General features: G+C 45.1%; 1 protein-coding gene across 7 annotated transcripts in view; it reads left to right on the forward strand.

Moving 5' to 3' along the window:
- The first annotated feature begins 917 nt into the window (after positions 1-917).
- Positions 918-12,885, forward strand: part of VPS35L (VPS35 endosomal protein sorting factor like) — an 82,760-nt gene continuing 70,792 nt past the window's right edge. Inside the window, exons 1-4 of one of the 7 annotated variants that reach the window (XM_083413397.1) lie at positions 1,920-2,842; positions 4,053-4,161; positions 9,574-9,673; positions 10,462-10,626. In XM_083413397.1, coding sequence (XP_083269523.1) covers positions 10,465-10,626 — 162 coding nt within the window. In that variant the 5' untranslated portion in view covers positions 1,920-2,842; positions 4,053-4,161; positions 9,574-9,673; positions 10,462-10,464. Of the gene's footprint in view, positions 938-1,839; positions 1,890-1,919; positions 2,843-4,052; positions 4,162-8,811; positions 8,838-9,573; positions 9,674-10,461; positions 10,627-12,885 lie in introns of those variants that run through there. The other 6 variants (XM_083413396.1, XM_083413393.1, XM_083413398.1 and 3 more) reach the window with 6 other exon arrangements.

A 12,885-nucleotide genomic window follows, 5' to 3' on the forward strand; every position in this document is an offset into this window, starting at 1 on the left:
TGTATGTGTTTTCTTAACTCAAATTTCTTTTTTTTAAAAGAAAAACCGTCTAAGTTATCGGGCATTTTCCCTGTCCCCAAGCTACAGATTAAGTAGCAGAAAGTTCACCAACTTAGTATGAATGCTTCAAATGACAAAATATGGCATTCATTGTTGTTGTTTCTCTTCTGTTGGACGTGAAGAATTAATATCTGAAATTCAGAAATTATTCCAGTATTTTAAACTTCGTAAAGCCAGCAATAAAACATAACAACAACCCCACTCCTAAACAATACCCTGGCCCAAGAGGCAGTCTACCACTGAAGCCACCTGCTGGTTGGCCACTGGACTCTAGGTGGGCCTTTGGTCTAACCCAGCAAAAGGGTACTTTTTATGGGGGGTTTTATGCACACACAGACTCCACAGAGACATTGAGGTACATCTGTTTATTTGCGTCTTTTTTGCTATGGCACATCTCATGGAGGGATTCCAAACACTCCTCTCAGAAGAAAGGAGAAAACATTTACAGCATTTAAACAAGTTCACAGCATAACATGTCTAGGGCGGGTGGGTTGTTATTGTTTGCGGTTGCTACGATATGTATTTTGTGTGTTTATCCTGTAAAAACTGCCACGGGACACTCAGATGAAGGGCGGTATATACATTTAAGAAGTGATATTTTTAACAATAATAATGTTAATAAATAATAATATTTTAAGGGCAATTCTTCCCTGCCTGGAGATGGAGAAGTTTGGGACAGCAGAGAATGGAATCTGATGGAATCTTGCTTGGAGGCAAAAGTGACCCGGCTGGTGGAAAATGTCTGTTGAGGGTGACAGCTGAAGAGAAGAAAAATGGAGGGGGGAAGAGTGGTGTAGTGGTTAGAGTGCTGGACCAGGAGGACTTGAGAGCCCAGAGTACAAATCCCCACTCGTCCATGAAGCTCACCTAGGACCATGTATGCCAGTATATAAAAGTGGTTGCGACAGATGGGGTGAACTAAGAAAACACGAGGAAAAGAGGGGTTAAAAGGAACCATGGAAAGAGGATAGGAAGTCAATGTTTTCTGATCTTGTCGATTATTCAAAATCTTTGAAAGGATTTTTCTTTGTTGTCTCGTTTTTGTTTAATGCTTTATTGATGTGGAATATTATCAGAAAAGCAAATAAATAAAATATTTATGGGGGGAAATCCTGAATATGAAAGCAACGAAGCTTCCCACCTCACGAGTAGAGCTGCAAGGAGACATGCTGTGATGCCAACTGAATCGGACCTTCCTACTTTCGCAGGTTAAAAGGTGGAAACAATTTTTTTTTAATCCTTCCAGTAGAAGTGTGCATGCACACGAAAGCTCATACCAATAACAAACTTAGTTGGTCTCTAAGGTGCTACTGGAAGGATTTTTTTTATTTTGTTTCGACTACGGCAGACCAACACGGCTACCTACCTGCAGGTAAAAAGGTGGGAGAGCTACCTCACAGGTGTGTGATGGGTGGATGAACTAGGCAGGAAGAACTATCTATGCCGCTTTTTGTCATCCTCATCATGCTTTATTAAATTTGTTAGTCGCTTTATCTTGCCCAAGGCAACCCAAAGCGACTGACAACCAAATGTAATAACAAATTATTATTATTATTCATTAAATTTGTATATATCACCTGCAAATATCAGAGCAGTCCACAGCATAAAAAGACAAGATGAAAAACATAGAACACCTACTAAAACGGTGCACTGAAATGCAACAACGAAACGAAACGATTCTGCGCGTCCTGGTGGCTGTCCTGGCACTTGCCCTTCCCAATCATGGCCGCCCGCGCTTCCGCAGAGGAAGCGCCGAGAGGCCTGAGAGGCAGCGGGGTGGGGTGGGGGGAGAGTCAGGTGACGGGAGACAAGATGGCTGCCTTCCCCTGGTAAGGACGGAGGAGCTTCTCTTGCAGATAGTCTTGGAGACAGAAGCTGGGAGGAGGAGACGGCGGCTTGCGACGGGCAGCTTCCCGCTTTAATTCCCTTTTTGTCTTGCAAGGCTTTGCTGACATGTTTGGGGCGGGGCGGGTTCTTTTTGTGAGGTGTCTGGTATTTATTATTATCTTTCATGGCAGGCAGATATGGCACACCAGGCTCTAATAGGCTATGTGGTGCTTAGCTATTTAAGTTTTATTTTTATTTTTTTAAGTTATTACTGACGGCACGTTTGCAGCTCACTGCCTTTCAGCAACCGCTTTGGCACTGTGACCCCTTAGGTAAAGGTAAAGGGACTTGTGACCATTAGGTCCAGTCATGGCCGACTCTGGGGTTGCGGCGCTCATCTCGCTTTATTGGCTGAGGGAGCCGGCGTACAGCTTCCGGGTCATGTGGCCAGCATGACTAAGCTGCTTCTGGCGAACCAGAGCAGCGCACGGAAATGCTGTTTACCTTCCCGCTGGAGCGGTACCTATTTATCTACTTGCACTTTGACATGCTTTTGAACTGCTAAGTTGGCAGGAGCAGGGACCAAGCAACGGGAGCTCACCCCGTCGCGGGGATTTGAACTGCCAACCTTCTGATCGGCAAGTCCTAGGCTCTGTGGTTTAACCCACAGCTCCACCCCTTATGCCACAATAAATTTATTTTTAGCCATTGTGGCGAGAGTAGTGGACTAGGACCTGAGAGGCATGGATTAAAACCCTCACTCAGCTGTGAAGCTCACTGGGTACCCTTAGACCATTGTCTTTCAGCCTAACCTACCTCGCAGGGTTGTTGTGAAGTTAAAATGGGGAGCTGGCAGAACCCATGCATGCCGTTTTGAGTTCCTTGGAGGAAATGTGAGATGTAAATGTAGTGACAAATAAAATATCAGGTGCCATTCTGGAAATCCTTAGCCATGGTGAGACAGCCAGAAATCTAACGGTGCATCTCTTGGGAATTGTAGGTGTGAAGGGCCATGTATTTGGGGAAATAAGTGTTTAAAGCCCAAAGAGGCTTCAACAGCAAAGTGGGTCTTGATATCTTGAAATAAATCAACATTTATTGTAATATATATTTCCTTGGTCTGTAGCCCTCTTCATTGGGTACATTATGTTAGCCTCATTTGGGATGTGTGTTTAGGTGATACATAAAGAGGCATCCTGGTGTAGTGGTTAGATAGTGTATTGGATTAAGGCTGAGGAAAACCCAGTTTCAAATCCTCAGTCAGCCTAACTCATTATTTGTGAGGATAAAATGCCCTGATAAAAATGCCATTAAAAACAGAGAAAATCCAAAATAGGATCCAATGGTAATGAAATACAGAAACGTACGGTTTTGGCCTCTTCATTCAGCGGTGGGGTCTGCATGCTGAAGATCCCAGATTTGGGCCCTGGTATCTCCAGATTAGGGACACGGGTGGCGCTGTGGGTAAAAGCCTCAGCGCCTAGGACTTGCCGATCGCATGGTCGGCGGTTCGAATCCCCACAGCGGGGTGAGCTCCCGTCGTTTGGTCCCAGCTCCTGCCCACCTAGCAGTTCGAAAGCACAATTAAGTGCAAGTAGATCAATAGGTACCGCTTACTAGCGGGAAGGTAAACGGCGTTTCCGTGTGCTGCTCTGGTGCCAGTTCGCTGGAGCAGCTTCATCACGCTGGCCACGTGACCCGGAAGTGTCTGCGGACAGCGCTGGCTCCCGGCCTCTAGAGTGAGATGAGCGCACAACCCTAGAGTCTGTCAAGACTGGCCCATATGGGCAGGGGTACCTTTACCTTTACCTTTTATCTCCAGATTACAAGGATCTGGTGTCAGATGATGGAAAAGATTTCTGCCTGAAATCCAGTCAAAATACTGGACTAGATCAAGGCTGGAGAATCTGTAGCCCTCCAGAAGATGTTCATGTCCTATTTCCATCAACTTCAGCCAGCATAGATAGGGAGTGGTCAATTATGATGGGATTTGTAGTACAATAAAATCTGGTAGGCCACAGGCTCCTCATCTCTGGGTTAGATAGTCATGTAGTCTGATCTAGTATAAGGCAAGCTTCCTGTGTTTCTTTGTTTTTCTCTGCACACAGATGCCTCTCATTTTCACTTCTCTTTTTGTCGGCAGTCAATACATGAAATAAAGAAAGTTATTTCATGTATTGACTGCCGACAAAAAGAGAAGTGTTTTCTATTGTGACAACAGAAACACTGCACATTTGAAACAAGATGTCTTGTGGGTTCTAACTGGAAACAGAGGTTAGCGCAGGCATACTTGCAAAGTATGTCCATGATGCTGAATCATGGACAATATGCCATACATTCCCTGCACATTGAAATCTAGCATGTCAGGAAGAAGGTGCAGGCTGTTGTAAAGAGCTGCAGCCACACCACAGTGCCATGAAAGGTTACTTGTCGCTGAGGTGGTAAACTTGTATAGCAGCTAAGTGCTCACTTGCTAGAACAGTTTGCTGTACAGCATAAATTCCCTGCACATGGACATCTAGCATGTCAGGCAGAAGGCTAGGCTAAAGCCCTGTCTAAAGTGAGCAGTTTTACTACCTCAGAAAGAACTGAAAGTACACTTATTTTAGAAGTGTGGGAAGGAGGGCAGGGAGGCACTACACAGTATAACATTTTTTTATTAGTTAATTGAATACTTCAAGGCAGAGATGTGGAAACTTGTGTGTTGTAATCCAACAACATCTGGAGGGCCACAACTTTCTCATTCTTGTGTTAGAGATCTGTGCATTCCTCATGTTAGTTGTTTATCTACTTTGGAATATATGTGCAATTTCAATATACAGTATATTTTTCTCCAGTCCACTTCCCTTTGGCATCCAGTTGGTGTCGCTGTTGATTTGTATTAGCAATCCACTGTGCCGATTCTCCTGGCCCTGTTTTATTTATTGCAGGAGAGCACAGTGTTAAGAGTACCATGTATAAAATAAAGTTGAGGTCTTTGAAATTCAGATAACTCCAAGATAACCACTCCCTTGTGCCTCTTGACTGGAATTACATGGGCCCTGCTGTTCACACAACTCCATACGTTTGCCTTATGTTTATAGATAAGTTGTGTTGAATGTAGAAGGATGGTTCTTGGCTTGATGAATGGGCTGTCTTTGAATTGCAAAGCAAATGTGGATGTTTTCTGCCTGTTAAAGGCTTTAATTAAATTTCCCTTGCAAGTTCCCTGTGAGACAATATTCCAAGTTTTAAATATAGAGTTTGGAGAGTTGAGAAAAATTTGACTCTTCATAGAATCATTGAATTGTTGAGTTGGAAAGGGCCATTAGGGTCACCTATAGTCCAACCCCCTGCAGTGAGGGAGTCAGTGTGGTGTAGTGGTTAAGAGCGGTAGATTTGTAATCTGGGGAACCGGGTTCGCGTCTCTGCTCCTCCACACGCAGCTGCTGGGTGACCTTGGGCCAGTCACACTTCTTTGAAGTCTCTCAGCCTCACTCACCTCACAGAATGTTTGTTGTGGGGGAGGAAGGGAAAGGAGAATGTTATCCGCTTGGAGACTCCTTCGGGTAGTGATAAAGTGAGATATCAAATCCAAACTCTTCTTCTTCTTCTTTTGCCCAATGCGGGGCTATTTGTTGGGTCTCTATAAGGGATGGGGAACCTCCAGATGTTGCTGGACTACAACTACCATCCTCCTGGTTCTTTGGCCATGTTGGCTGGAGTTGATGGGAGCCGAGTCCATCAACATCTGGAAGGCCACATTTTCCCTGCCCCTGGACTATGCTATAGCTGAATGGGGATTTGAACTCTGTTCCAGCATGCTATCCAGCAGGAGTGGCTAACTTTTTTGGGGCATGACAGCTTCATTCACCCTTGGCCAATCCTCTGAGGCCTGTGTGCTGCCAGTGAGGGCATTCAATCCATGTTCTTACACAGGAACGCAGCTTCCTTTCCTTGGACATCAGATGAGTAGGTGGGGAGACGGCGATTTTTATCCCCAGCTGAGTGCTGGGCCAAGGGAAGAGGTTCAAACTTCTCTTCCTACCCCAGCATTTTGTCACTTTTCATTTTTTGCCCTTTAGCCGCTGTCAGAACTGGTGATGTATCATGAGACCAGAAGAATTTGCTAGCAAGCTGAACCATTCTGGCTCTTTGGCAATCACTGAGTGGTAATCACTTTCAAAAGTGTAACATTTACCACTTGCTGACTGGCTTTTAAAATAAAGATTTAGAGTTGAGCCCAATTAAATCATTGCGCTTGTGGAACAACGCTCCCCTTCTCTCCCCTCCTCCTGTGCGTCTCTCAGATTTGCTCTGGGGAGCCTGCCAACCCTCCAGAACAGTTTGAGGGGGGCAGGGATGTAGGGGAAGGGGTCAGAGGGAGGGGAAATTCAGGCGCATCAGTGAAAGGCATTCTATGAGCACAATTACAATCCAATAATAATACTAACACATAGTAATAAAGGTAAAGGTACCCCTGCCCGTTCGGGCCAGTCTTGCCAGACTCTAGGGTTGTGCGCTCATCTCACTCTAGAGGCTGGGAGCCAGCGCTGTCCGAAGACACTTCCGGATCACGTGGCCAGCGTGACAAGCTGCATCTGGCGAGCCAGCGCAGCACACGGAACGCCGTTTACCTTCCCGCTGGTAAGCGGTCCCTATTTATCTACTTGCACCCGGGGGTGCTTTCGAACTGCTAGGTTGGCAGGCGCTGGGACCGAACGACAGGAGCTCACCTTGTCACGGGGATTCGAACCGCCGACCATGTGATCGGCAAGTCCTAGGCGCTGAGGTTTTACCCACAGCGCCACCCGCGTCCCGACACATAGTAATAATTCTTTGTAACTTTTCAAAGCACTTCATTATCTAGTTGTAATCAAGTAAGCTAAATCAGTACAGTCGTACCTTAGTTTTTGAACAGCTTAGTTCTCGAATGTTTTGGCTCCCGGATGCTGCAAACCTGGAAGTGACTGTTTCGGTTTGGGAACTATTTTTGGAAGCCGAACATCTGATGGGGCTTCCGATTGGCTGCAGGAGCTCCCTGCAGCCAGTCAGAAGCCGTGCTTTGGTTTCCGAAGATTTTGGAAGTCGGAGGGACTTCCAAAGTAGATTTGGTTTGACTTCCCAAGGTACGACTGTACTATTACATGCCCCGTCCCCATCCCATTCCAGATGTTGATGTTGGGACTGAGGTTAAGTGGGAGTCATTTGGCTTAGGTTTTCTGGTGAGTTCATGGTACTGTTGTAAATAAAAATATGCCCTTTTCCCTTATGGGGTATCCAAGAGCCCATATAGAGTCCTTACATAGGTTCCCTATTGGTAGGAGAAAATAACAGAGGCCAACCAGAGAATATTGAGAAGCAAAGCAGCTAGTAAGCTTGATCTTTATTGATCTGTTGCAACAGGGTACTCCCCTCACACGCAGGAGAGGAAGAGGACCCCCCAGAATTGCTGTGCCAGAGCTTATAAAGACTTTTGAAAATCCCATTCTGTAGATCAGGACCACCCCCAGAAACATTATGCATACATCCCAGAAGGGGTGTAACCTAAGACCACCCCTCAGGTACATGCATACATCACAGGAATTTAAATGTTGTTTTTCTCCTCTCACCTCTACTATCTCCTGTCTGGCAAGTTACTTGATTGGATTGTCTGGGGTGCCTGACCATTCTTTTGTAGTGCTAAAATACTTATTTCCTGGGCCAGGTCACAGGTTCACACCTTATTCAAACAGACATATCTTGTGAGGAAAGAAGACAATGGGGAGGCTTTAAGACATATCTTGTGAGGAAAGATTTGGTCAGTTTAGGAATCAAAATGGTTCCAGGTTGGTCTTCCTGTGTTGATCTATGTATGTGCAGTTATGAACATTACCATATATCTAATACCATAAAATTCCTATCACAGTACATGGAAGGCTCAAGCTGAGGACTTCCTGATTCATAGCTCAGCCTCCTGGTCACTGCTATGCCAGCTTTTCAAGATACCATGTAGGTGTTTGCTAGAGTAAATTTTGTGTGTGTGTGAATCTGCGATTGGTGCACAGGATGACCTAAGGCTACGATTCTCTTCATTTTACTATTCACCCGGTAAAAATTAGTCCCTGCATAAGATGTCTGTGCATTCATAGGATACCTTTTAAAAGCCAGCCAGTGAGTGTGAAAAGCTGTGCTAGAAGTGGTCTTCTGTTTGTTGTCCCAGGTACCAATATTGTCATGTTACTGTCTCAAACAGGCACAATTTTCTAAGGTCCAGATTGCAATTTGCAATAGAAACCAGCATTTAAAGTTTCGGCTGTGTGCATTTGCTTTCAGCTGCTGCTTTAGATTCTTCTGAGGTCCAGCAAAAATGCTGTTTCTGTGAAAGGGTGAAGGGAACTCTCTCTCTCTCACCCAAACTCTGTGCTGTTTTAATTGTGAAAGTCCTTACAAATGCTAATAAGCTCAAGGGGCCAGCAAAGTAGCAGAAGTGTGGGGGAAACATTGAGAATAGTGCATTCAAGTGGATATTTATGCACAGGGCAGGCAGGAAACTGGAGATTAAGAAATGTAGGGAGACAGGCATGAGCATCCTTCACTGGGTTCTTTTTCTCCTCCTTTTACAATGTCTCATTAGGTTGTAAAGCCGTTCCTTTCAGTAGCACTGCTGGGTTGTCTGATTCAATTGGCCTTCAGAGTTGGACAGTCGGTTGGTGGCTGAGCCCTTGTCGAATGCTTTTTTAGAATAAGCGTTGTCTCTGCTTAGAAGAGTTGTGAAAATGCAGTTGATTTGCAGGACATGACTGGCAGGTTATTTCCCCCCAGTTTTTTTCACCTGAAGTTTATGCCAGCTAAAAATAAGCAGCAGATTTGTAATGTGATGGATTTCACAGTTGATAAAGACAACAATAGAAGGAATCTTTGCAGCTTCTTTTGTTTGATTGAAGCACTGGCAGTTCCTCTGCTTGATGCCTTCAAATGATGAGAAAAGGGTAAAAGATGACAGACAAAAGGAAGTATTCCTTTAGAAATGGAAACTAAGCAATAGAAAGGAGTGTCAGTGGCACACAAGCACAAATGACTTTATAAAACAGGAGTGGGGAACTGGCTCTGGCTGGTGGGATCTGTTCAGTGCCAGATATGCATGGCTGTCCAGCCTTTGCCTGAACACCCCCAGTGAGGGAGAGCTCACCACCCCACGGGTCATTTATTCCACTGTCAAGCTGCTACTCTCGTCAATAAGTTTATCCTGATGTTCAGCTGAAATCTGCCCTCCTGTAACTTGCACCCATTCAGATGGGAGTATCTGGAGGTCTCTATCATGTCATGTTAGTTTGATCCTCAGTCTCTGTGCCATGTGCTTCTCTAAGCATCTTCTTGTGGGAAAACGTGGCTTGTAAACACAACACACAAACTTTGATCCTCCTCCAAATTGCTTCCATAGGGAGTTGCCAGCTGTGGGTACCATAGCTAAGTGACGTGTCCTGCTCCTTTTTGCACAGAATGATGGAGTTAGGTCAGTGTTATAAACTGAGATATGAAAGCCAGAATCTAAATGGCACCTTAAACTTTGGTTATGGGCACAACAATGGAATGTCTAGGTGCATTTTTTTTTTAGAGATATCACATTTTCTTGTGATTTTCTTCTCCAGAAACCGTTGCACGTGAATGCTCAGCGTGTGCTTCCAAATCTCAGTTCTATAAGTTCTTTATGCTTTTCCCCTTCAGGCATGCTAGATCAAGAAACTACGTACGTGAATTGGAATCATGCAGACTGGAAACCGTGTCTGTGGATTTTGGAGACTACCATCCACTCAAACCCATTACAGTAGGTTTCCTTTGCAACACTTCAACAGTCCTGTGTAGTCACGTTGGTACAGGAGACCGGGGACAAACTAATGAACAGACTCTTCTTGGGTCTCATGCTGATGCTCTGGAATGGGCCCATGTCTATGTACCTTCTAGCACTTGATGGAAGAAGCCTTGCTTCTTTGAAGAAGCCTTTGGGAAAAGCGGAACTGTGCACCTTTTGTGCAGTTTACACCGATATTAGAATTTTCAGTTTTCTAGTTGTGAGATGTGGATTTGATTCATACAGCTAGAGCCCCAATTTACTTCCTTAATCCTATGCACAGTTAGACTGTGCCTAGAACTAGTTCATTTCTTCACCATTGTATTCCTAAATTGGGGTTGGGCAACATGGTACCCACTAGAGCTTTTGGATAACAACTCCCGTCTGTCTTTGCCAGCATTGGGAAAGGTCAGGGATGATGGGAATTGTAGTAGCTAACATCGGTAGTGCATCACATTGACTACCCCTACCTAAATCAATGGACCTAGGCATGCAAAACTCAGTTTAGAGGATTGCAGCTTCGGCCTGCAATTCTGTATGCACATATATGGGTCTAAGTCCTATTGAACGCAGTGGAACTTGCTTCTGAGTAGACAGTTGTACAGTCGCACAGCCTTGGTGCAAGATAGCAGTTTACGGCTGCATTTGTATGCACACTTACCTTGGAGTAAGCCTTATTAAAATAAGCAAGGCTGAGTAAATGTGCAAAGAATAGTTCTGTTAGTATCTGGTGCTCCTTCTGACTATTATTATGTATTCCTCAGGTAATGGAATCAAAGACAAAGAAATTAGGCCGCAAAGGAAGCACTTCCTCTACCTCCTCCTCCTCTTCCAGTTCAATGGTGGATCCCCTGAGCAGCGTGTTGGACGGCACTGATCCTTTGTCATTGTTTGCTGCAACTGCAGATCCCCTGCTGACTGCAACTACGGTAACATTCATGTCCCACTGACTAGATCCTTGTGAGCCTGCCTGCCTGCAGCAGCTCTGCTCTGTGGCCTGTAATGGAATAGTGATGGATTGAAGAAGGGCCATAGCTCAGAGTTAGAGCATCTGCCTTGGGTACAGAAGGTTCCAGGTTCAATTCCTGGCATCTCCAAGCAGGGCTGGGCTGGGGAAAACCCCTGCTTGAATCCCTGGAGAGTCACCTGCTGGTCAATGTAGATGATGATGATAATAATTTATTTATACCCCACCTATCTGGCTGGGTTTCCCCAGCCGCTCTGAGCTAGATAAACCAGTGGCCTGACACAATATGAGACAGCTTCCTTTGCTCTGAACCAGGGACTGGGCTTTTTTGGTGGTGGCCCTGAACTTACAGAATCTATTTCATGTTCCTTCATCATTGTTTGCTTTAAAAAGGTTTTTGTTCATTTTTACGAAACAGTATGCTTTTTATTTAAGTTGCATTTTTTTTAATGCTCCACTTTAGATCAGATTATACTGTCCACCTTAGTATATATGCATATTTGTTTAACTGATAGTGTCTTTTTTATTTCATATTTAGTTGCGCATATATATATACATATATATATATATATATATATATATACATATACATATATATATATATATATATATATACAGTGGTGCCCCGCAAGACGAATGCCTCACAAGACGGAAAACCCGCTAGACGAAAGGGTTTTCTGTTTTGGAGGTGCTTCGCAGGACGAATTTGCTATGGGCTTGCTTCGCAAGACGAAAATGTCTTGCGATTCCTGGGTTCCCCCCCCCCCCCGCTCCCCACCCCCTTTATCTAAGGCACTAAGCTGCTAATAGCCTTTTAGCAGCTAATCTGCTAATCCCTTAAACCTTTAATAGCCGCTAAACCGCTAATAGCGCTAAACCGCTAATCCGCTAATGGGCTTGCTTCGCAAGACGAAAAAACCGCTAGACGAAGAGACTCACGGAACGGATTCTTTTCGTCTTGTGAGGCACCACTGTGTATATATATATATATATATATATATATGTGCGCAGTACTGCTCCTGAACCAGGTATCAAGGCGATGTACATCACAACATCAAACGCATTCAGGAAACAATTAGAAACATGCAGAGAATCACTGAGCAGAAAAAGAAATTAACAATTTAGTAAATGCTTGAGCGAACAAAAGTATATTTAATTGCCAGCAAAAAAGCATACTGCTGGGAGAAGGTTGTTTCATAATGTGAGCTGGAAATGTCTGAGAATGTCCTCATTCTGCTTGCCATCTGGTGGCTCAAAGCAGGCCTTGGCCACCACCAAGAGAGGTGCTTTCAAAGCTCTTGGTAGGCAGGAAGGTTCATCTGGCTGTTTCACTGTTGCACACTGCCTTGTGCCGGTTCTCATGTCCTGAAAGGTGGCTTAAGAAATATTTTGCTAGTAGCAGATGCACAAGTAATAGACTATGTTTCTGGAGGTGTTGCTAGGATGTGTATCATTAGTTATCCGTGTTCAGGGGTGGCAAACCTCAGACCCTGGGTGTCAGGCTGGAGGAATCCTCTCCCTCCCCACTGATGGCACCGAGAATCAGGCAGGAAACAAGAAAGTTCTTAAAAGAAATCCAATCATTCCTCCATGATGGAGTTGCTCGCACTGAGCTCCTCCTCTCTTCCCTTCTAACAACACCACATGCTTCTACATCTGCCTGTGGCCAACTGTAGTTGTGCCCTTTGTTCCTGCACTGTTAACGAATGTTGCGCTTTGGGAGAAGAGGGTTCGGCTATGCTGTCCAGTGACATGTCAGCTAGCTGCTCTGTCTCTTCCTCCTTCTCCTAACACTGCATAACTCTCTTGTTCTCCTGTCTCTGAGCTGCTATCTTCCTCAAAGCCCTGCTATAATTTGAGACTGCCTTCCTCTTCCCTACAGGCAAAGGTGTGTGTGTGGGGGGGCAACCTCCACCACTCCTCCTCTTCAGTCCTATCCCTGACACAGGGCCGAAATGTGGCCCTCTGGCTCTCTCCATCTGGCCCTTGGAACTCTTCCCTGGCCACACCCACTTACTGGCCCTGCTCCACACCCTGGGGGTATTTGCCTGGCTGGAATGTGTGTGCTTGAGCCGGGATAATGTCTGACACTTGCCTAGAGGACAAAGAGGGCTGTGCAAGTGTGTTTAAGAGCCAGCCTACTGCACAAAGATAGAATTTGCTCTGCCCACATTTGCCTCTGGCCCTGCCCAGCATGGGTGTGCCTGTAAAGTGAATGCCA

The sequence above is a fragment of the Podarcis tiliguerta genome (assembly GCF_965153285.1).
Source record: "Podarcis tiliguerta genome assembly, chromosome: 14".
NCBI classification, from domain to species: Eukaryota; Metazoa; Chordata; class Lepidosauria; order Squamata; family Lacertidae; genus Podarcis; species Podarcis tiliguerta.